Here is a 25294-nt window from a genome sequence, read left to right on the forward strand (position 1 = left end):
AAGACTATTGAAAGGGTTTCAATGAACTTCCTCTTGTAGTTGAAAAATTAACTATATTCTTCATGAGGCCTCGAATATCTTGGATCGGTTTGAATTTTATGAGATACATTATTGTTCTAGAGAAAACAACAAGTTTGCTGACAATCTTGCAAACCTAGCTTGTGATATGGGGAGGGATCCTCTTATTTTGGATGCCTATTGATTGGAAATTATCCCTCAATTTCATCCGTCATGAAATATGAACGTCGACCTCAATTTCAGGGCTCATCTCTTTATCTAACAATGATCATGTTTACTGTTACAAGATCGGGTATTCATCTTACTATTTTCTTTTATGCGGCGCAATCATTATTTGATTTGCATTTAGCTTCTTCTGAAGTACTTTTTGCATCATCAAACATCGTGTTACTTTTTCCCGACATAAAGTTATGATTCCTCATCCAAAGTTCTTTGTGCAAATCAACTCAATCTTGCTCTTGAGCTGCATGCCAAATCAAGCACTTCCAATTATAGCTATGCTCCTTTCTTAATTTCCACTTGATTCAGATGATAAATCTCATGCAAATTAGAGGACTTTTTGTCTATTTATGTGCTTTTCCATTTCATAATTTCTCTCTGCTCTGTGATCATGGAGTTTCTAGAGATGGTGTTTTCAATTCTAAAATGTTGACGAAAATATTCAAAGTTTGACCATCATTTGGTTGAGGAGCTAATTTAGAGCACCACAAGAATCCTTTACCCCTCTCATGTAGCTCCAAATTTTCTCCCTAATTGTATGGATTTGCTCTAATCTTATGGCTTCCTGCTTTAAATTGTTGTTGAATATGTTCAAGCACTCTATATTCTCGGACAAACTGTAAATGAGGCTAAATAAAAGGATACGGTTTGTTTAGAGGAAATAGGCTGGTTTGAAGCTTGTTTCCTCACTAAGAATTAAGAAAGAACTCAGTTGTAATTTGTGCTTTTAATGCTCTCAAATGTGGATTACAATTTCAGTGTGAATATACTGTTGAAAATGCACTTCACACCCACCGTCATAAGCTTGATCCCCAGCTTGCAGAATAGTTTCAAGAAGCATTTCAGAATAGTTTCTATAATGGGTGCTATTAATCATCTTTAGTTTTTGGCTATGTTAACGCTTCTTTGAATGTATGCTATCAATTCTTTGGTCCCCTTCTTACTTTTTCGAATATGGTCTTGCAATGAATGAATGAATGAAAGGATTTTTATAACGTCTACGAGGTCAAAGCAGTCTATGGGACCCACGGACAGCACACAACTCACAAAGTCAGGGCATCATGATTCTAATCTGCCTGTAACGTCTTTTCAAAAACTGCTCTTCTATAGTGAATTTTAAAAATCAAATGTAATATTATAGTCTCCTCTGTGATATTATAGGCTTTGATTCTCTATATGTAAGAAACTATTTTTTACTATAATTTCTATACTATTATCTTTTAATATATTTTAATCATATATATATATATATATATTACAACAATCTAAAAACTTCCAATCTAACATCATGTTCTCATGCAGATGCTTAACTCCATTTTTTGCTTAATTTTAAGCAGTTGGAGTGTTCCCATGCAAATTTAAAATTGTTGGTAAAGGATAATTTAGAATCTTTTGCTATTTAAGTGGACCAGCTATTATTTAGGAATTGAAAATAAGCTATGGGAAAATAGGAGGGGCTGGAAATAAGCAACAACTACATATTGCCAAAAATGTCAGTGGCTCCACAAATTTGTTTCCCTCTTTTTTTTTAACATTTTATTTCTATTTTTTCTTATGCACAAATTATTACTAATATTATTAATACCAATTTTAAGATTTCTTTTAAAAACAAGCAGAAAAATAAATACTCATGGGCCACCAGCTCCACAGATATTTCCTGAAAAAGTTGAACAATTGCTGCTAGCAAAAATAAGCTAAGCAGTCGCATGGGAACATGTCGTAATTTTTAAATTTTACAAAAGTTAGAAACGATGTACTCCATGTCTATTACAATTATAATGTTTTGAATATAATAATAATTTACGTATTTTTATTTAGAGTTCACATAAAAACATATTCCTCTTCCAATCTCCTCTTCTAAATATATAACATTCATTTTTAATGAACTTTCTATGCAATACACAAAATGCATTGTTCATCATATTTTTTAATTAATTAAAAATTAGAAAAAAATTTAAAAAACAATTGTATTCTAATTTTTTGTGCTCATTTTTACCACACAATAAAAATGACATGATAATCTTCAAAATAATTCAATATTATAAAATAATTAAATTGAAGACTTATTTAAAATCGAGATTTCAAATAACTAGAAATTTGAAATTACCATGAAAATTCATGTAAAAATAAATTATGGACTAAAAAAATAAAAAAGATAAATAGAAAGTGGACAAACATTGAATAAGAATACATTTTGTTCAAAACAAATTTTGGAGAAATGATTACATTTGATTACATTTCAATATTTAAAAATAATTAAATTGAAGACTTTCAAAACAAAAAAACCAAAATCTTATATTATCTAGAAAATTCATATGGAAATAAACTATTGACCAAAACAGGGTGACCCATATAGTACGGTGGTTAAAACACTTGCTTGGTGAAACCACCACCAAGATTCAAGTTTATCTCCACTGGGCCACTAGACTCACAGACTTGATACTTTTGTTGGACGAGTGTACTCTCAGATTTGAACAACAATAGCAATAATGTTTTGATACTTTAATAATTAAAAATATATATATATATAGACCAAAACAATACGTGGAAGGTGGACACGTTTTCAGTATATATTGTTCAAAACATATTTCGCAGAAACACCGTAGCTAAAATCAACGCAAAGACTTTGTAAGAGGGATCGTAAGCGACCCGCATATTGAAACGACTGCTCTGATAGATCAGCAAATTGACATTCTTGACGTACTAAATAAAACATTATCCCAGTCGACACGGCAGAAACATCAACCACGAACTTTCATAGCAATTCCACCTCCTCCATAAAGACAAACAAACGAGATCCTTGTTCACACAATCATTTACTGCTCACTTTGACTTATATTGAAACTTCCGCGTTGAATCGTATACAGATTTCCTCCGAACTCATAATATATACACATTAAGCATTTCATACAATACCCTCCTGAAAAGATCTTGTTAAGTGGGTGAAGATGAGTCTCGACAATTGCTCGCCTCATCCTCATTCTCATAATCCTCCAGATAAAGTTCCAGATGGAGAACAAAAAGATGTTGACTGGACCATAATCACGTTCATGGTTGTCATAGCGCTTGCCTGTGTAATGCTTATAAGTGCCGCTTTCATTTATTATCAGTGCATCCGCAGGCACGACCACAGGCTGAGAACCGCAGAGAGACACCATCGCCGGAGGCGCAGGGAATCTTCTCGAACACCAGAAGATTTTTTGAATTCACCCACACAGGGCCTCGGCGGTGCAATGATAGATTCCCTGCCGGTTTTTGTCTACACGCCGGAAAATTACAAGGACGGATTACGCTGTGCCGTTTGCCTCTGTGAATTCCAGCACAGTGAGAAGGGCAGGCTTCTGCCCAGCTGTAACCACAGTTTTCATGTGGATTGTATTGGCATGTGGTTTTATTCGCATTCTACCTGTCCTCTTTGCAGAACCAAAGTTGAAAAGCAATCTGATGCTTCTGTGGAACTTGACCTTACGCAAATGGAGGTTTCACTTAGAGAAGAAAAAGAGGAAGAAGAAATGGAGGAAAAGGAAGTTGTGGGCAGTAGCAGTGGTTCACCAGAAGCAGAGCAACATGGTAATAATGGTGGTCATGGTGTTAGGTTCAAGGATGATGGTGTTGGTGACCATGTTTGCATTGATTTGGACCACCAGCGAAATTAAACCAGCTTCAACTTCAATCATGCCTACTGGTTGAAGTGTATTAGGGGTCTTCTTATTTGTACAGAATTTTACTGTCTCCATTCGCCTGCGTTTAGATTTGGCCGTTATTAGAAAAAGAGTCCGTGTGGTGTGTCCTTGAAGCTATTGCTTTTAATGTATGATTCAAGAAGAAGGGTGTGCTTTCATTGCACCTTATATTGTTCTTATTTAATAGGTTTGTTTTATGAAGAGTCCTATAGCTTGTACTCTTACTCACACAACTTCAATCTTCAGTACTCTATATAAAGTACATATCTATACACTAATGTTTTCCTTCTCTATTTGAATAGAATTGTGTCTAAAAACTCAATGGTTAATATTGTTGTTTTTTAATTGAAAAATAAACATAAAGAATAGCACTTTAAAAAGAAGTGCAAATAAGGAGAATAACGATGAAAGGGCATTACAATATACATTAAGAGTCAAATATGATCTAATACAATATAGGCATGAGGATGAAGACCTATAAACGTTAAATACTTGTTATTGACGAGACAAAATATGAATTGTAGTTGACAAGATACAACATGAATCTTATTGACTTACATAATGTATTGCGCTTTTACAAAATCCTCAATCTAAACTTAATTTTGAAAGATTGCAATATCTATTTAATTATATGGAAAACTATTTTATATTTTTAAAATATATTAATAAGTGTTAAGGAGAAAATACAATTAATAAAATTAAGAAAATAGAAATAATTGTAATTAAATAAAATTATTTACAAAATCATATTCTAAATACTAAAAGGAATTTAAATCATGTAATGAAATTAAATTAATGATATCAAACTTTGATATTATTATAAGTATTTTTTCAATTAATTATATCTAGTTTTAAAAATGAAATAATATCTTCAACAATATATTATGGCTCTTCTTAACATAAATGGTTGATTAGAAAACATGTCATGCTACATTAATATATGAATAGCTATATTCACAATAGATTTTAAATTTTAATGATTTTATCAACAAATAATGATTGATAGCTTATGCTAATTAGATAAGTTCATTATTATGTTCATGTAGATGTCAAGTAAAAATTTCCATTTAATAGGATCTTTAACAAACTCAAACATGTTGTCAAGGTTATTATGTAATCTTAAGATGACTTTTGCTTTATGTTTTTTAATATTCAATTTAATTTTAAAGAAAATTCCTTTTTTTATTTAGAGGAGAATCAGTAACTCTAATTTTCGAAGGACTACTTCTAGAATTTCTCCTACTTTGAAATATATTTCAGTGGCTTAAGAGGATAAGCTATGACACTAAAACCTTCCATTGGTAAGTCACTTAATGTAAGCCAACATCTATTGACTAGATCGAAAAAAAAGACTACTCATTAAAGAGAAGAAAATTTTAAGCTTGTATCATATAATATTATATTACAATTTAATAATTTTAAAATTGGAAAGAACTACAGATATTTTGCAATTCTTTTATAGATTAATTTTTTTATTTATAAATAAATTTGATGGAATTTGGGGGTTGATCTTGCAATGTATTGAATAAGTTGTAGCATTGTTGATATTGCCACCAAGGTTCACATCTCTTGCAGGCTACCGTGATCAAAGGCTTGTGCCATCACTAATCCAATGTGCTCGTGGATTGCAAACCATTGCAACGTTCATGTCGATGGTTTCACTGGTGTTCATGCCTGTGCCAAACCTTCATTAGATTGGTGTGCTCACAAACTCTATGTCCTTGCTAGGTTATCATGCTCACTAGTTTGAATTGTTATTCTTATATTAATGTTGGGATGAGGTCCCCCATTTGTGCCCTAACTTGATTATGAACCAGAGTAAAAATATTTTGAAAATGATGAAATTTAAACATACAAATTAATAATTAATAATTTTCAAAGTCAAAATTTAAATTATAATTGTGTTCTTAAACATAAGCAAACAACTAGAACATTGAACATTGACTAGAATATTGAACATTGACTATTGAACATTTGACCATTGACCAAATAGTTGTCCTACAAGTAAATGTGAGAACCTGTTTTTTCTCTATCAATTTTCCATCTTTGTAGGAAATAAGCAAAACAGCGACGGCAGAAAAACAGCGGGTCGAGAAAATAAGGAAGGAGACAAATTGACCGCATTGACTTGTAAATCTTAGCTGGGAAAATACCTCAAAAAAAACAGCGTAAGAGGCACGGTCCTCGGCCACAAAGGCACATAAAATAAATTGGTTGGAACACGATGGTTTGTTCCTCATAAATCCAACCAAGGCAGGCCATACCACAATTCATTACTAACCAAACTCCCTGCAAAAATCTCAGTTACTTGTTAGAGATGACATTGTGTTGGTGTATTTGGTGGCCTGGTAAATGCCCACCGCCTGCTAATAATACTAATCCCCCAACGCCTGCTGAATATATTTATCCCCCACCCCTTTATTACTCACCGCCTCCACCTGATAATGGTCCAGTGAATATAAAGGATGAGAATAGGGATAATCAATGGGACAGCGATTTGCTTTTGGTGAGCATAGCGTGTATCTGTGCTGCTTTTTTACTTATCGTTACTGTTTATTACCTGTATGCCCGGTGGCATGACAACCGGCTGACACAGAGAGAGGTGGAGCGCCGCCGTCTGCGGAGGCTCGGGATTTCACGTGTCCGTAGAGCGTCAGAAGATCGGATTCTGGCGTCGCCGAGAGAGGGGCTTCGAAGATCTATGGTGGATGCTCTACCGGTTTTTGTCTATCAGCCGGAAAATTTTACCGACGGCTTACGCTGCGCCGTTTGCCTTTGTGAATTCCAGGAGAAGGAGAAGTCAAGGCAGCTGCCCAGCTGCAAACATAGTTTTCACGTGGATTGTATTGATATGTGGTTTTATTCTCATTCAACATGTCCTCTTTGCAGGGCCAGAGTCGATGCTCAGCCTGTACAAATGGAAATGTCAGTTATAGAAGAAGAAGAAGAAACGGATGACAAGGTGTCGATGAGCAGTATGAACGGTTCAGATGTAGAAGAACAACATATTCAACGTATTGAGAAGAAGAATGGTGATTGTTGTGAGGAAGAGGAGGAGAGTGGAGCACATGCTGTCATTGACATGCCCACCACTGAAAACTAAGCTCCGTATCTCACATTTAAGCCCTTTGCTACATTATATCAGATTGCGATAGTTTATTAAATCAATTAAAAAGTTACACTATTCACCAAAAGAAAAAAGGGGAAAAAAAGGGATACGGAATCACCCCTCATAATCATGTGATTACGGATTTTTTTTATTTTAATGCTATGGTTTACCATTAGAGTGATGTGATTACGGATTTTAGGAGGGCCTCTTTGTGTGTTTCTAAATAAAAAGGATGGATGCTCCTCTCAGATGTATGTATTCAGTAATAAAGGATTATATATATATTTTTTGGAATTTATTATTTTTTTTAATGAACAAGTCTATTTAATTTCTCAATTAATTAAAAAGATAATAGTACAATATTTTTTTTTTAAAAAGATGTGTGATGAAAGATATGCTGTCAAAGTCTAATAAGATGGGATTTATAACAAAGATTAAAGTTTAAAGGTCAAGTTCAAGCATAACATGACAAACTAAACAATTAATGCAATTTTAGTAGAAAAAAGGTCTTTATGAATTATCATCATTTAGCTCCCATCTAGTGAGAGCACCCTCTATTTTAGGGTTGTTCTCTTAATGTTATTCAACATGAATCAAAGAGATGGCCAGCTTCGATTGAGAAAATTCACAAAATTTTAGTCAACTAAAAGCATCATACCTATGTGAAGAGGTTAAAAGTGGTTGCTGAGATTGATACCAACCACAAATAGCATTATCTTCATTTACTTCTAGACTAAAAAATGTTACACTCTCTGAATTGACGAGAATGCTTAATATGTTGCTCAATGTGTGTGGTTAGAAATCATCCATGCGAAATGCATCATCAAAGGTGAAATTTCCATAGCGTATACTCTACACCGGGGGCACCGTAGTCATGGTCATGGCCCCTTTTAATTGGACTTTCTTCCCAATGAGAAACTTCAAGATGTGATAAAAAACAAATCACTCACAATGTAAGTGTTTGAAATAAATTGCCAAGATTGACTCGACTGCCCAGTGCTCGATACTCGATAGTCATCCTCGGCCTGGAAGATGCGAAGAAATAGTTGGAGTGTGCGTATGCACCACACTCTACTCGTCCCCTCTACACATCGCACAATTGCACCGGGATTTTAGTTGCACAAAAACTTCACTTCACATTTGTCTTTATATAACCATGTCATTCCTCACATATTCTAAATATTAAAGGGAATTTAAATCATATAATAAAATTAAATTAATGATTTCAAACTTTGATATTATTAAAAGTATTTTTTCAATTATAGTTTTAAAAATGAAATAATATCTTCAACAATATATTATGATTCTTCTTAACATAAATGGTTGATTAGAAAATATATCATGCTACATTAATATATGAATAGCTATATACACAATAGATTTTAAATTTTAATGATTTTATCAACAAATAATGATTGATAGCTTATGCTCTTCCAATTAGATAAGATCATTATTATGTTCAAGTAGATGTCAAGTAAAAATTCCCATTTAATAGTATCTTTAACAACTAAAACATGTTGTCAAGTTTATTATGTATTCTTAAGATGACTTTTTCTTTATGATTTTTAATATTCAATTTAATTTTAAAGAAAATTGCTTTGTTTTTTAGAGGAGAATCGGTAACTCTAATTTTCGAAGGACTACTTCTATAATTTACTTTGAAATATATTTCAGTGGCTTAACAGGATAAGCTACGACACTAAAACCTTCCATTGGTAAGTCACTTAATGTAAGCCAACATCTATTGACTAGATCGAAAAAAAAAGACTACTCATTAAAGAGAAGAAAATTTTAAGCTTGTGCCATATAATATTATATTACAATTTAATAATTTTAAAATTGGAAAGAACTAAAAATATTTTACAATTCTTTTATAGATTAATTTTTTTATTTATAAATAATTTGATGGAATTTGGGGGTTGATCTTGCAATGTATTGAATAAGTTGTAGCATTGTTGATATTGCCACCAAGGTTCACATCTCTGGTAGGCTATTGTGATCAAAGGCTTGTGCCATCACTAATCCAGTGTGCTCGTGGATTGTAAACCATTGTAGCGTTCATGTCGATGGTTTCACTGGTGTTCATGCCTGTGCCAAACCTTCATTGGATTCGTGTACTCACAGACTTTGTGTCCTTGCTAGATTATCATGCTTTTCTTATATTAATGTTGGGATGAGGTCCCCCATTTGTGACCTCACTTGATTATGAACCAGAATAAAAATATTTTAAAAATGATGAAATTTAAACATACAAATTAATAATTAATAATTTTCAAAATCAAAATTTAAATTATAACTGTATTCTTAAACATAAGCAAACAAACTGTGTTCTTAAACATAAGCAAACAACTAGAACATTGAACATTGACTAGAATATTGAACATTGACTATTGAACATTTGACCATAGACCAAATAGTTGTCCTACAAGTATATGTGAGAACCTATTTTTTCTCTATCAATTTTCCATCTTTGTAGGAAATAAGCAAAATAGCCACGGCAGGAAAACAGAGGGTCGAGAAAATAAGGAAGGAGACAGATTGACCGCATTGACTTGTAAATCTTGGGTGGGAAAATACCTCAAAAAAACAGCGTAAGGGGCACGGTCCGCGGCCACAAAGGCACATAAAATAACTTGGTTGGAACACGACGGTTTGTTAACAAAACTTCATTCTCCTCATAAATCCAGCCAAGGCAGGCCATAAAACACCCGCAATTCATTCCTAACCAAACTCCCTGCAAAAATCTCAGTTACTTGTTAGAGATGACTTTGTGCTGCTGTTATTTGTTGCTTTGTAAATGCCCACCGCCTGCTAATAATAGTAATCCCCCAACGCCTGCTGAATATATTTATCCCTCACCCCTTTATTACTCACCGCCTCCACCTGATAATGGCCCAGTGAATATAAAGGATGAGAATAGGGATAATCAATGGGACGGCGATTTGCTTTTGGTGAGCATAGCGTGTATCTGTGTTGCCTTTTTACTTATCGTTACTGTTTATTACCTGTATGCCCGGAGCAATGACAACCGGCTGACACAGAGAGAGCTGGAGCGCCGCCGTCTGCGCAGCCTGAGGATTTCACGTATCCGTAGAGCGTCGGAAGATTGGAATCCGGCGTCGCCGAGAGAGGGGCTTCGCAGATCTATGGTGGATGCTCTACCGGTTTTTTTCTATCAGCCGGAAAATTTTACCGACGGCTTACGCTGCGCCGTTTGCCTTTGTGAATTCCAGGAGAAGGAGAAAGCAAGGCAGCTGCCCAGCTGCAAGCATAGTTTTCACTTGGATTGTATTGATATGTGGTTTTATTCTCATTCAACATGTCCTCTTTGCAGGGCCAGAGTCGATGCTCAGCCTGTACAAATGGAATTTTCAGTTATAGAAGAAGAAGAAACGGATAACAAGGTGTCGATGAGCAGTATGAGAGGTTCAGATGCAGAAGAACAACATATTCAACGTATTGAGAAGAATGGTGATTGTTGTGAGGGAGAGGAGGAGAGTGGAGGACATGCTGTCATTGACATGCCCACCACTGAAAACTAAGCTCCATATCTCATATCTAAGCCCTTCGCTACATTATATCAGATTGCGATAGTTTACCTTTTTTTTTTATGAATAGGCAGCGGGATTCAATTAAATTAATAAAAAAGTTACACTATTGTAAAAAAAAAATACGGGATCACCCTTCATAGTCATGTGATCACGGATTTTTTTGATTCACCCCTCATAGTCATGTGATTAAGGATTTTTTTTTTTGACTCTAGTGGTATTATATACCATTAGAGTCGTGATTACGGATTTTAGGAGGGCCTCCTTGTGTGTTGCTAAATAAAAAGGATGGATGCTCCTTTCAGATGTATGAATTTAGTAATAAAGGATTATATATATTTTTTGGAATTTATTATTTTTTTCTTAATGAACAAGCCTATTTAATTTTTCAATTAATTAAAAAATTAATAATATAATATTTTTTTTAATTATGAATTATTATCATTTAGCTCCCATCTAATGAGAGCGCCCTCTTTTTTTAGGGTTATTTTCTTAAGGTTATTCAGCATGAATTAGAGAGACGGCCAGTTTCAATTGAGAAAATTTGCAAAACTTTAGCCAACTAAAAGCACCATACCTATGTGAAGAGGTTAAAAGTGGTTGCCTAGATTGATACCAATCAGAAATAGCATTATCTTCATTTACTTCTAGACTAAAAAATGTTAAACACTTTGAATTGAATGACATTCTCTATGCTTAATATGTTGCTCAATGTGGCCATTGTCTATCCAGCGCCCAGATTTATGATTTGATCTTGTTTTTTAAATAATTAAAAATTAAAATACAAGAAAAAAAAATCCAACTAATTATTAAATAGAGTCAATGGTAAATTTTGGACGCTGGATAGACGTTGCCCTCAATGTGTGTGGTTAGAAATCATCCATACGAAACTCAACGTCAAAAGTGAAATTTCTATACTCCACACCGAAGGCACCGTAGTCATGGTCGTGCCCCTTTTAATTAGACTTTCTTTCCAGTGAGAAAATTCAAGATGTGATAAAAAACAAATCACTCACACTAGAAAATTCAAGATGTGATAAAAAACAAATCACTCACAATGTAAGTGTTTGAAATAAATTGGCAAGATTGACTTGACTGCCCAGTGCTCGATAGTCATCCTCGGCTTGGAAGATGCGAAGAAATAGTTGGAGCGTGCGTATGCACCACGCTCTACTCGTCCCCGCTACACATCGCACAGCTACACCAGGATTTTAGTTGCAGAGAAACTTCACTTCACATTTGTCTTTATATAACCATGCCATTCCTCACATATTCCAGCGCTCCCTCTCACCATGGCAGATAAATCCATCAATAATTTATCTCTTATAACTTTACCTGCCCATGATTTTCCCCTTGTAAGTAAGGAGCCAGATTGTGACAGTTTTCTGCTTCTGGCGGCCATGATTTTCATCTTGAGCATGAAAAATAGCAGTGTCATGAACAGATTGAGGTTTTAAATGGGGAAGAAGTAAATGACAAGGAGATGATAAACAGCAGGAGTGCTTCAGGTTCGACAGTGCAACGACAAGGTGTTGATAATGAGGAGAGCCGGGGTGTGAAGAAGGAAGAGCAAGCTGGAGTTGCCATTGACATTAATTGAAATCAGCTTCTTCTTCTATCAGATTAATAATTTTCAAAGTTAAATTTAAATTATAATTTTCTTAAATGAGAAATCCTCCATAAAGATTATAAGCAAATAACTAGAACATTGACCATTGAACATCGACTATTGAACATTGACCATAGACCAAAGGCACGGTCCGCGGCCTCAAAGACACATAAAATAACTTGGTTGGAACTTCACTTCATTCTCCTCATAAATCCAACCAAGGCAGGCCATAAAACACCCGCAATTCATTCCTAACCAAACTCCCCGCAAAATTATCAGTCACTTGTTAGAGATGGGTTGTTTTTGTCTGTTTGGTTGTAAATCCACACCGCCTCATAATACTACTTATCTCCTACCCATCCAATCCACACAGCCTGCTAATAATATGTATCCTTCATCCCCTGATTGTTCACTGTCTGCAACAGTGGATGAGAATAGAGATTATGAGGGGGACAGCGATTTGCTTTTGGTGGGCATAGCGTGTATCTCTGTTGCCTTTTTACTTATCGTTAGTGTTTATTATTTATATGCCCGCTGCAATGACAACCGACTGAGACAGAGAGAGGTGGAGCACCACGGTCTACGGAGGCTCAGGATTTCACGCGTCCGGGAATTTTCAATGAGAGCGCCGGAAGATAGCTTTGCGGCGTCGCCGAGAGAGGGGCTTCGCAGTTCTATGGTGAATGCCCTGCCGGTTTTTGTATACCAACCGGAAAATTTCACTGATGGCTTACGCTGCGCCGTTTGCCTTTGTGAATTCCAGGAGAAGGAGAAAGCCAGGCAGCTGCCCAGCTGCAAACATAGTTTTCACGTGGATTGTATTGATATATGGTTTTATTCTCATTCTACATGCCCTCTTTGCAGGGCCAGAGTTGATGCTCAGCCTGTGCAAATGGAAATGTCAGTTATAGAAGAAGAGGAAGAAGAAGAAGAAGAAGAAGCAGCGGATGACAAGGTGTCGATGAGCAGTAGGAGTGGTTCTGAGGCAGATGAGGGACATATTCAACGTATTGAAAAGAAGAATGGTGATTGTTGTGAGGGAGAGGAGGAGAGTGGAGCGCATACTGTCATTGACATGTCCACCACTGAAAACTAAGCTCCATATCTCGCATCTAAGCCCTCCGCTACATTATATCAGATTGCAATGATATACCATTAGAGTCATGTGATTACGGATTTTTAGCAGGGCTTTCTTGTGTGTTTCTAAATAAAAAGGATGGATGTTCCTGTCAGATGTATGTATTCGGTAATAAAGGATAATATATTTAATTTCTAAATTGATTTAAAAGATAATATACAATTTTTTTTTTTTTTAATCTGTAGTAAAAATTTACATTTGTTTCCATAACAAAGTTGAAAGTTCAAATATAACATAAAAAACTAAGAAATCAATTTATAATTTCAGTATAAAGGTGGTCTTTATTATTAAGATTGTTTTTCAAATATCATTAATGGTAGAATTATCATTATTTAGTTCATACCTAGTGAGAGAACCATCTTTCTTAGGTCTGTCTTCTTAAGGTTGGTCAACATGAACTAGAGAGATGGTTAGCTTTAATTGAGGATTCTTGCCAAAGTCTAGCCAACTAGGAGCACTATATCTATACGAAGAGGTAGAAATTGGTTTTGAGGGTTAACAACAACCACAAGTAGTATTGTCTTTATTTTCTAATGGATGAGAACCGTGGGACTGGGATGCATGGTCTCTTTCGATATACTAGTTTTGACCTTGCTAACACTCTCAAGGGGGAGAAGACCAAGAGGGAGGCAAGACTTTGATAACAATGCATGAAGGATCATTTCAATGATCTTAAACTCCTATAAATGTGTCATCAAGTGCAACTTTACTAGGTTTCACCCAAATCTACATAAGCATACTAGAACAAATCATAGCTTTGATATACAAAAAAAGTGAACATTAGTCTGACATCCTAAGAAAGATCTACATTTATATAATTCTAAATGCCAAAGAGATTTTTACCCTAAGCATAAGGTATGTGCGTGGAAATGTGGGATCAAAAGGGGGTCTTAACTGACCACCTTTTTTTTTTGAAATTAGTAAAAACTAATCTTGGACAAGAAACGTGCTTGGATCTACTTTTTAAACTAATATTTGAAAAAAATGGTGGAGGTTAAGAGGTCCAAAGAGGAGGAGCCCTCAAAATACTCCTACTTTTATTTATATATATATATAACATAGGACCAACTATGCCCCCCCTCAAATATATTTTTTTTAGTATTTCACAAATTGTTTTAGTGAAATTAACTAACATCATGTAGATTTGAAACTTGATTTTTTCTACTAATTTTGTAATAAATATATGATTTTTAACTAGTTTTCAAAGTAGACACATCTTAATTTAAGTAATTTTTTTATTTTTTTGAATGTGTATAGAATATTCTAGAATGTAAATAATTTATTTGTTTCAAATTTAGATGATAAGATAAAAATAATACAAAAAATACTATATATAGTCTTTTTTTTAAAATAAGGCATTGCAAAAAGAAACTAAAGATCAAAGCCTTAACAGTTTTGAAAGGTAGAAAAATAATATGATAACAAAGATAAGACAAAGCTTGATGTTATTACATGATAATTACTTAAATCAAAGGTATAATGATAATGAAACAAAGCATGTGAAAGAGAAAGTAAGTAGTGCACATAAAATAAATAATCATTGAATATCTCTTGTAATCATGAAATGTTCTAAAGGTAAACATCGTCATGTTGATAAATGGCACTAGCTCTAGTTATTGGAAAAGTATAATCCAAATGTAGCTCAGACCCAAGTGAAGTGAGTTATATCTGAGAGAAAAAAGAGAGTGATAACTAGCTTTATCAAAGACAATAAATTACATATATGATGGAATAATACCTCCATATGAAATACATCACCATCCATGGGGTAGAAAGCCAGTGGGTTGATTGAAAAATGGTAGGATTAGATGCAATAAATCACAGAGACATCAAAAAATTTAAAGCATCTATAGAAAATAGCTAAAGGAAAATGCTTGTGATAATATATAGTAAATAATTATGTAATAATGCACCCAACAATCAAGGTTGTGTTGGTGGGGATCAAAGGGATGACTAACAATAAAAGCTTGAATCCTAATGTAGAAGGATGAATCCTTAGAAGTGTGTGTTATGCCAATTTAATTATTTTATTTAAGGAAATGAAATTATTGTACATAAATTGTCAAAATAAGTTGCAATGTGCAAATAATAATAAATATTCATAGATATTAGAGTTGGGACTATTTTCAAATTAAGTTGCAATGTGCAAATAATAATAAATATTCATAGATATTAGAGTTGGGACTAAAATAGTTACGCATATATTGTCTTTAACGAGCACTGAAATCAATAAAGAAAGTAAAAAAAGAAAAAAAAATGATAGACAATTTTTCTCTATTCAATGTAAGGACATTGTCACATGACAACTTTCAAACTAATAGATTGACTATACTTCACTTCGAATCATTTATGCATCATGAAAAGATCTTCATGCATATAGATTTCATCCTTCATATGTGAATTTGACATGAATGCTTTTAATATTCATGATCATCTTCACAACAGGTATCTACACACAATGGCATTGATGAATACTATCGAAGTTTGTTGTGCAAATACTATTTTTCCTTAGTCAAACACTTTGAATTGATTTAGTGGTTTATACAAATTTAAATGTATGCCAAACAATCATGCAATATACTGAACATGTTTTTTATTTGGCTATAGATGCTAATATTATGTGCTAGGATGTAGAGTGTAGATATGTCATAATGTGATCATGATCCTTGATGCTAGGTTCCTAGATGATAGATGGTCAATTTTTTCCTTTTATGTTTCAAAATGAATTAGGGTCACTCTTTTATAAAACATCCTAACATGTAATTTGAATGCTTCATGTTTTAAATTAGCAAATAATAGTTTATAAAAAGACATCAACTAAGATCCATAATCAAATTTGAATTTCAAACCTAAAATGTCAAATCTTAAAAAAATACTATAGATTAAATTCACGCGCTTTAAAGTATATAAAACTGAATGTATATTATTTTACCATCTTTTACAGAAACATGTCACTTATACTCTAATTATTAGATATAAAACACACCAAAATATATTAAAAAAAAACACAAACATTTTTCATCATTGCACTAGGTAAGCTTGTTTTATTTCTATTTAAAGCTACAACCTTTAAATTAAGCCTCAACCTCGTAGTAATTTAAATGTATGAGATGAAATTCCATACTTTTAACGCATACTATTCCCATAGCGGAAGAGCACCAGTAGCCGTCATAGCTAACTTTGTGCACCCATAGATCCTAAATGGTACATCGGATTTTGATTTTTTTTTTTAGTTATCTTTGTATGCGACTTAAGTGCTCATAGCTATTGATTTGGCTTCTGGGTAGTAACGATGCACGCTGTGGAATCAATTATGCACACAAAAGTCAAAAAGTACACATTTCAAAGTGTCGCCTGATACCTAACTAAACATGTTCCAATAACCATCCACTCAAAATCGCCAGTACTTGTTGACAAATGTCCCAATAGTTTTGCACAAATGTTCCAATAGTGGTGCACATATGGGCCAATTATGAACAAAAAATTACAAAAAATGATCGGCTATTGATACAAAACAAATTTAATAATGGTATTTTCACTATGACGGCTATTAGGAGTCAATATGACAATAAATATACAGATATTCAAACTATATTAGCTATTGGTACTCTTCCCCTAATGTAAAACAAAACATAAGGAAAAAAAAAAAGAGTGTTTCAAGCGAGTGACCCGCTATTCACGAAGTCATCCACGCGGAGCGCAACGTCAAAGCTATGAAATTTCCACCATCGTATACTCCACACAAGAGGCACCCTGGTCATCGTCGTGGCCCCCTTTAACACGACTTTCTTTCTAACGACAGACTAAAAAATATAATAAAAATAAATCACTCACTATCTGAAATAAATTTCCAAAATTGACTTGACTGCCCAGTGCTCCGTAGTCACTCATCCTCTGCTCGGAAGACGCGAAAAAATAGTTAGAGCCTGCGTATGCACCACGGTCCGCTTAGTTGCACAGAAACTTCACTTCACATTTGTCTTTATATAACCATGAAAAATAATGCCATTCCTCACATATTCCAGTGCTTCCTCTCACCATGGCAGAGAAGATATCCATCAATAATTCCTCTACCATTACTTTACCTGCCCATGATTTTCCCCTTGAAAGTAAGGAGCCAGATTGTTACAGTTTTCTGCTTCTGGCGGCCATGGTTTTCATCTTGAGCATGTGTATAATTACCATTGTTGTATGTTATCTGTACATCCACTGCAATAATTCCAACACTCTTACGCAAACCCGGCGCATTCGTCGGAGGATCCGCGTGATTCCACGAGCTCGAGGACGGTTTTCTTGGAGATCGGCGGAATTTTACTTTTCGACGACGGGCAGAGAAGGGCTTGGCAAAGACGTCATAGATTCCCTCCCGGTTTTTTTCTACAAGCCGGAAAATTTCAAAGACGGCTTGAGCTGCTCTGTTTGTCTTTGTGAATTCGAGGAGAACGACAAGGGCAAGATTCTGCCCAGTTGTAATCACAGGTTTCATGTGGATTGTGTTGATATGTGGTTATATTCTCATTCTACTTGCCCTCTTTGCAGAGCTAGCGTTGAAAAAAAGGAGTGTCATGAACAGGTTGAGGTTTTAACTGGGGAAGAAGTAAATGACAAGGAGATGGTAAACAGCAGGAGTGCCTCAGGTTCGGCAGTGCGAGGAGAAGGTGTTGATATTGATGGGGAGGGGAGTGTGAAGAAGGAAGAGCAAGATGGAGTTGCCATTGACATTGATTGAAGTCAGCTTCGTCTGTCAAATTTATTAAGTTATTTATTTTTTCCTATTACATAAGGCAGGGATGCCATTTAGTCGGGCATATTGATTTCATTTATTGGAGAAGGATTGGTATTAGATCCGAAGCTTGTCTGTTTCCTTCATCTTTTTATAAAAGGGAATTCAAGATCACTTGTAAGAGGTTCTGAAACTGGGGGCGGGTAAAGTAGAGGTCTACGTCTGAGGTAATAAAACGTTGTTTTCTGCAAGAATTTAGCATTTCATGTCACGAGATTTTAAATATTTATCGTTCCACATAAAGAAGATGGCTTTCATAGTGTGGGTTTTTCAGTAAGAGTAAGAAAAAGTGATGAAATTTGTTTTAATGAACTTTAGAAGATGTGAAGGAGATTGAAATTAAAATAGAAACTTGTGTAAGACATTGTGTATGTAGAAAATTTATATCAAGTGAAAAACTTATTACTTATTATACTTGACTTCAAAACAAGTTTACAATAGATAAAGAATCTCCACTAATAATTTACTTCATATGTCAAAATTTCAATAATAATATTAAAATTGAACTTCCTAATGAGAATGATTGTAAATCAACAACACAAGTGATAATGGCATGTTAATTTTCTGAGTGTGTTGGTGTCAAGTATGTATGTTTTTCTTTATGCATTTGGCTATTATTGTGATGTTGCTTAAGATGAACTAGAGCACGTGTAGATTAGGATTTTAAGTTAACACAATGCTTAAGAAATATAGAATTATTGGTAATATTTAAACATTGATTTTCTAACTATTTCTTTAAGAGGGTCTTGGTTTGGGATGCCATCTTGTTGAGGTGTCATTTTGGAGTTCTCCATGAAAAGTTAAGTGCAAGGGAGTGATCTAGGACACCTTACCCTTGTTCCCTTGTGTCTTGGGATTTATTTTGTAGTTTCTTGTAGACTCCCTAGCCTTTGGAGGTAATTTCCTTCATTGGTGGTGTTTTGAATGTCAGGGGATAATGTTCACCTAGGTCTCCATAATCATTTTTGTTCTTTTAAAGTTTTCTTTGTGTTGTATTCTTATTTTGAGGTTCATGTGTGTTGCACCTAGTTTGTGTAGGAGTTAATGATGAACTCCCAACACACCAGGACTAGATTCCTAACCAAAATATCTCCTACAACAGAGAAAATGACAATAATAGCTTGCTTGGTTATGGATGCTTGAATGATTGATGAATATGAAATATGTAGTGAGATACCTTGCTTGTAAAGACAAGGTTGAGACATAGGATTAGACAAAATAATGACATGTGCCTTAATCCTATGTTATGAGAAAACTAAAGTTTCAATTATTAAATGACTTAGGTAACTAAAAGTAAATGTCAAAAGATAAGATAAGATGATATGACAACTAACATCTTCTAGAAAGATTCCCTGGGACATATGTAAACTTAAGTATGTGAAGAGGACCCACTAATAAACTAGTTGGATAAAATTCCTTATTCACACCAACAAGTTAGAGATCTAGAATTTGGCATTTATTCATTCTCTAGCTAGAACTATAAAGCATGTCTTTACATGGAAACACCCTGATGCCATCCTTAATGTAGGAGGAATTGTATCTTCTAGGTTTCTAATAACTTGTAGGAGTCTAATCCTTATTTCGGAGGCTTATCAAGTGAGCAAGTAGGTCAATGTTGTAGTTGGATGTGAGGTAGATACTTACCTCATCCTATCCATAGCTCTTAAGTTTTCACTTGTTCCACCTCTTTTCGAGAAATTATAATTTTTTGTGTAATGTTTCATTGTGTGTTGTGGCATATTGTTTATACATTAGTATACAATATAACTTAGTAGTGTTGTGTCAAAAAAAATTACGTGTTGCATTTGTTTTTAAATGGTGTATTTGGCAAATGTCCTAAGATTGCGACTTGGGGCATTGCATTCGGTATTAGAGTGCGCCATATTCAAATGCTAGGATCTCTAGTTTATGTGCTTTCTCATGAGTGATATGTTCTTGATGTGCAGTTGTTTAAGCACTTGCCATTTCATTGTAGCATTATGACTTCTTACCTATTGTGCTTTAATATGTCTTTACAGATGGTTATGTGTTTGTACTAACCAATGTGAATTATTATAAATGAAAGTTGTGTCCTAGGTATCATATCACTCATCATAGTGATATTTTAGATCATGATCAAGAATCACCTTAGATTTCCAATGCAAAATCCCTAGTTGCTAGGTAAGATCGTCGTAAAAATTCATGTGGTATTCCTCAATTTGTTGGTCTCCTTTAGGAGATTATAGCAAGATTATATACCCTTGTTAGGAGGTACCCCATTTAATGCATCCCCATCTCTCTCGGGATAGGAGAGAGGATCAACCCCATGTCAGTGAGTGAGAACACTCTAGGAGCCCCTATAATTCTAGAGTGGAGGAGGCATCAATAGAAGAGCCATCTCAAATTGAGGGAATAGGTAGGTGGTGAATGTGGATAGTATTTTGATAGGATACATGAGATACATTCAAGCTGATGGTTGGCCATGTAAAAACAAAAAGATGCTAGAATCTAATTCCAACAATATGTTTATTGGCATCAACGTGTTAGTAAATTGTGACAACACCAGTATTTTTTAAAATTATTAAGATTGAACAAAATTTATTGTTACTTTTATTTCAACAACAATAATTACATACTTTATTAAATAAATACATAAAAAATAAAAAATATGCAATCCTAATATCATTATAAATTTATGTTAAACTAACTTCGTATGTAAAACATCAATTAACCCTACATGCTTTTCCCTTTAAGTTTAATTTAATAGTGATAAAATTGGTAAGCAAATCTGCCTCTAAAATTCTTTAAACTCTAAATGTATAACATAAATAGACAGAAGCAAGGAAGATCTTGTATGAAGGCACAAAATGTGAAAACTCATAACTACTATGTATACAACATTGGAATTAGAAGTTCAATGTTAAACATTCATCCAATTTTCACAAAAGAAAATCCTAACAATTCGGAGCAAATATCGGACGTGTCTATTCTGGCTCTAAAATGGCAGTATGGATTGATTAACACGTGTGTTAGTCGTGTGTTTTACACCGTCGGTTTTGCAATAAAGGGCTGCGATTGACTAACACGTCGCTATCACGCTGTACTAAAAATCTGTTTTGAAACCAGAATAGCTTCGCTCCAAACGGCTTGCACAAAACCGTGAAGGAAAGGTAATTAACTGCTGACAGCTAGTAAGCCTTGGTCACTCCTCCATTGCCACAGTCTGAGGTCGGGCGACTCTTTCGTTCGACCGTTAACGGTTACTGTGAAGGGCGAAAACCGCGCTGTTACAGAGATAAAAACCTGGGCAATAATGGAGGTAGTCAGGACAGCGAAGGCTTTTGACGTGGACGCGGAAAAGTCATTCGCCCACTTCTACTAAATACACCACGGAAAAAGAGAGTAAAATGGCGAGAAAAATTACTCCGCGTCTTGCGCTCACAAAATGAATAGCAAATACCTACTGCACTTTCACAGATGCATTGGCCATCACAAATGAAATAATTCATCTCCTTCTCGAAGTCAAATACAAATGCTCGTATTCAAAATCAGATACAAATACTAAAATGAGTCAATTGACTGCACAGACTTTACTTGACTGTGAATATACTTTGAACGTATTTAGCACGGTCCGCGATTCCCCCTGCATATGCACCAACCCGCCTGTGTCTATACAGCACCCAGACTGTTCCATTGACCATGTTTTTTAATTAATTAATAATTAAAATATAATGAATGTTTATTTTTCAATTAATTATTAAACATAATCAATGGTACAATATGAGTGCTGGATAGACGTTGCCCAGCAACCCCTATAACCACAAAAGATTTTTCTATTACAGAGAGCTTCAATTGACTTCTTCCTTGTATAATTACGCTGGCCCATCCCTCACAAATCCCCCAAAATGGCACAGACATCGAGACCACCTAGTCCATGTCTGCCTGAATTGCAGAGTATATGTTCCAAGCCTATTTTAGCCCCTGTTCCCGTTGAAAACAGGGATTCGGAATTGAAAAGTTTCATGATTATGGCAGCCATAGTTTCCATCTGTAGCGTCTGTGTAATTATCACTGCTGTTTATTATGATTATTTACACAGGTATTCCAACACCCATCGTGGGATTTCACGATCTCGTCCATTTTCCCACAGAGCAGCGGATATCTTCTTTCCGACCTCGGCCAGAGAAGGGCTTGACAAGGACATAGTAAATGGCAAGGAAATGGTAAACAGCAGGAGTGCTTCAGCTTCGACAGTGCAAGGACAAGGTGTTGATAATGGGGACGAGGGTGTGAAGAAGGAAGAGCAAGCTGGAGTTGCCATTGGCATTGATTAAAATCAGCTTCGTCTATCAAATCTATTAAATTACTCATTCTTTTTCCTGTTAAGTTTGATATAGGGCAGGGATGCCATGTAGTGGGGGATAGTGATTACATTCATTGCAGAAGTATTGATATTAGTTAAAATTTTACCTTTTAAGTCTTGATAGTCCCTCCCCAGTTTTCATTAAAATTTCAAACGCAAAGGTTGCCTTTTGGTCTTTCTTTTCTTTTCGGTTATATATTTTCTGTCTTTGAACCCAAGTCCTTGAGTCTTTTAAAAGTTCAAACGTCCTCAAAGGGCTTCTCTTCACGGTTTTATATTATGATAAGGTGGGCGCTGTGTTGTAATTTGTATTGAACTTGAACCGTTGAACCCTTTTTTGGTTCAAGGGTCAAAGTTCAAAGTTGGTCATGCATCAGTTTCGTCTTCGCTCATTAATTGTTATTTGTCTTGTCTCAAAGTTGGTGTTCTATGTTGTTCTGTGTCATTTCTCGTGTTTGAACTTGAATCTTTGAACCTCTTGGTTCTTGGTTCAAGGTTCAAAGTCTGAATTCTTAAAAGACTGAAAAGTTTTATGCAGAATTCATACATGCATCATTAAGCAAGGTGGCGGCGAGAAAAGAGAATATTCTGGGGATTTCAAAAAGGTCAGTTTCTAAAAATTATGACAAGCAATTATGATAAAGTGCGAATCGTGTGATGAAGTGATCTGAACATTAAATGCATGTCGTCTATATGTCAAATCAGACGAGAGCTTGCACAAACTTCATTAATTTGTACAACTTGCTAAGTTTTAAATGTAATTTTGTCTATCATTGTTGCAGAAGCTAGGAATTGTCTCTAGAATTTTCTTCAATTGTAATGCAAGTGGGAGAAATTGAAGGTATTTTGTCTGCACGTATAAGCTTTTTGAAGAATTTGCAATTGAAACCGGGTTAGTTTCAGTCATTCCCTCTTATGTTGTATTTTCTTATTCAAGAAATTAGCTGTCGTTCGTTTTCCTTTACTGTGCATAAGTTCATTGCATCCCTGTAAATTGCTTGTTTAAATGAGAGGCATCATAATGAGGCCCACCCTGCCCAAACTAGGCCACAATTCTTGCTTGGTTAGTTCACTCCTAGAGATGGGAGATACTTCATTAGCTCTAGCAGACCTCTCTGATTTTCGAGAGAGAGCTAAAAACCCAGTTCAAAATTCAATGATGGAAAGAATAGTGAAGAGTGGTTTGGTTGAAGTTGTTGCATTCCCCATTGCTGCACCATACCCGGACTTGGTACTAGAATGTATGAATAGGTATGATGTAGAGTATAGATGCATCAGGAATGTCAATGGCGAAGTGCTATTAAAATTTGATAGAGAAACTATAATAGCAACCATGGGTATACCTCATAAAGAGCCATATGAGGACTGGACTATTGGTATACCTCATATTCATTCTTCTCCGAGAAGAAGAGCACTTATAAAAGTGTGATTGCGAGAAATTGGCTACTGAAGATTCAAAAGGGGGGGTCTAGATTGTCGAGGCCGCTTACCAGAGAACACTTCATAGCAGAGGTGCAAGACATTGTCATTCTTTTGAATAGGTTAAAAAGGAATACCCATGCTTTCTATTGGGAAGACTGGATGTACTTCTATATCCAAGTCATGTTGAATGGTAGCGCCTACCTGGATTGGGGGCAGGTAATTGCAGAAAGATTGCATGAAAGTCTGAATAGGTTTGCAAGAATGAGTGGCTTCTTTATGTGATCTTATTTGTTTTATATGCTTGCATGTACTCGAGATTGGAATGGGTTGCATCATGAACCTTGGATTCATGGGATAAAAGTGTATGAATATTATCCTCACATGCAAGAACAGAAATATGCAGAGAATTTTATGAGGTGGAATGACATTTTTGCAGGGGGATTGGTTCACGAGTTGCAAGGAAACATAAATAAGAGATTGACAATGGAGGCCATGGAATTCATCGACATTTATGGTAGTTATTTTATCCAATTTCCCCAACTCACTTATATTCGAGGTGGTGGTTTCCAGGGTGAACCTTTCAAGTTGCCCTGGTTTGTATTAGATAGTTATGTTTTAATTGAGGTATGTCGTCAATTGGAGGATTATTGGGAAAATTGTCGTGATGAGTTTGAAGTCTGAAGAAGGTTGTGGTCAAGGTTCACAATTCAGCAGGTTGTCACAATGGACCTATCCATGAATGTTTATGGGGTGCAAGAAGAAGGAGATGAAGAAATAGTTGACCCTAAGTTTGATGAGAAGATACAGGGACACCCTATCCCAGAAATTGATTGGAGTAGAAAAGGGGATGATAGCATTCAGTCCAAAACCTTTACTGTAATTAGAAGAACAGAGAAATGGTTGAAGGATCACTGTTTCAAGCAAAAGCTTATACCTGCACTTAAGAATAAGAAAGTCGATTGAACTCATGCGGCTTCCCAAACATCTCTTCCTTCTTCTAATGTTGTTGTTGATATTGTAGGTGAAAGGAAACAAAGGATGGAGAAGACTAAAAACACAGGTCTAGGAGAGTCTTCCATAGGTTCAGCTTCAACTCGTGTTACCAGATCACATAGCAAAAAAAGTAATCAAAAAACACAGGCAAGTTCACTGGTAGTGGACTTAGATTCTGAGGAGGAAATTCAAGAAGCAATGGATGCCCAAATGCAAGATCAGCCCCTCCTAGATGCAGTAGACAGTGGAAAAGAAATCATGCAACCTGAAGATTCCAGGAATACTATGGTCATTGTCACCAATTATCAGCAATCACCATTGCCAAAGGAAACATCCACCACTCCTAAGTGGCTCAGTGCCTCACTTACCAAAAAGAGGAATGCCATCCCTATTTCGATCCCAATGGAGGATATGGTTAGAAAATGTTTGG

General features: G+C 35.1%; 5 protein-coding genes across 5 annotated transcripts; all 5 read left to right on the forward strand.

Annotated features, from left to right (window-relative positions):
- The first annotated feature begins 3152 nt into the window (after positions 1-3152).
- LOC131074274 (RING-H2 finger protein ATL2) lies at positions 3153-4104 on the forward strand. The gene has a single exon (XM_058010857.2). The coding sequence runs from the start codon at positions 3186-3188 to the stop codon at positions 3891-3893; it is 708 nt and encodes a 235-aa protein (XP_057866840.1). The 5' UTR covers positions 3153-3185; the 3' UTR covers positions 3894-4104.
- Positions 4105-6144: 2040 nt separating this feature from the next.
- LOC131074249 (RING-H2 finger protein ATL2-like) lies at positions 6145-7266 on the forward strand. The gene has a single exon (XM_058010834.2). It carries the CDS (start codon positions 6238-6240, stop codon positions 7021-7023), a length of 786 nt encoding a protein of 261 aa, XP_057866817.2. The 5' UTR covers positions 6145-6237; the 3' UTR covers positions 7024-7266.
- Positions 7267-9537: 2271 nt separating this feature from the next.
- LOC131074272 (RING-H2 finger protein ATL64) lies at positions 9538-10874 on the forward strand. The gene has a single exon (XM_058010856.2). It carries the CDS (start codon positions 9792-9794, stop codon positions 10569-10571), a length of 780 nt encoding a protein of 259 aa, XP_057866839.2. The 5' UTR covers positions 9538-9791; the 3' UTR covers positions 10572-10874.
- Positions 10875-12266: 1392 nt separating this feature from the next.
- On the forward strand, positions 12267-13404 carry LOC131074248 (RING-H2 finger protein ATL40-like). The gene has a single exon (XM_058010833.2). The coding sequence runs from the start codon at positions 12479-12481 to the stop codon at positions 13280-13282; it is 804 nt and encodes a 267-aa protein (XP_057866816.2). The 5' UTR covers positions 12267-12478; the 3' UTR covers positions 13283-13404.
- A 3921-nt stretch (positions 13405-17325) lies between these two features.
- Positions 17326-18380, forward strand: LOC131074271 (RING-H2 finger protein ATL2). Its single transcript, XM_058010855.2, has one exon. It carries the CDS (start codon positions 17364-17366, stop codon positions 18051-18053), a length of 690 nt encoding a protein of 229 aa, XP_057866838.2. The 5' UTR covers positions 17326-17363; the 3' UTR covers positions 18054-18380.
- Positions 18381-25294: the final 6914 nt, after the last annotated feature.

Source organism: Cryptomeria japonica, chromosome 7 (assembly GCF_030272615.1).
Source record: "Cryptomeria japonica chromosome 7, Sugi_1.0, whole genome shotgun sequence".
Taxonomy (NCBI): domain Eukaryota; kingdom Viridiplantae; phylum Streptophyta; class Pinopsida; order Cupressales; family Cupressaceae; genus Cryptomeria; species Cryptomeria japonica.

What these genes read in the sequence shown, in the direction of transcription:
- LOC131074248 (XM_058010833.2), top strand. Translation starts at nt 12,479, where the DNA reads ATGGGTTGTTTTTGTCTGTTTGGTTGTAAATCCACACCGCCTCATAAT.
- LOC131074249 (XM_058010834.2), top strand. Translation starts at nt 6,238, where the DNA reads ATGACATTGTGTTGGTGTATTTGGTGGCCTGGTAAATGCCCACCGCCT.
- LOC131074274 (XM_058010857.2), top strand. Translation starts at nt 3,186, where the DNA reads ATGAGTCTCGACAATTGCTCGCCTCATCCTCATTCTCATAATCCTCCA.
- LOC131074272 (XM_058010856.2), top strand. Translation starts at nt 9,792, where the DNA reads ATGACTTTGTGCTGCTGTTATTTGTTGCTTTGTAAATGCCCACCGCCT.
- LOC131074271 (XM_058010855.2), top strand. Translation starts at nt 17,364, where the DNA reads ATGGCAGAGAAGATATCCATCAATAATTCCTCTACCATTACTTTACCT.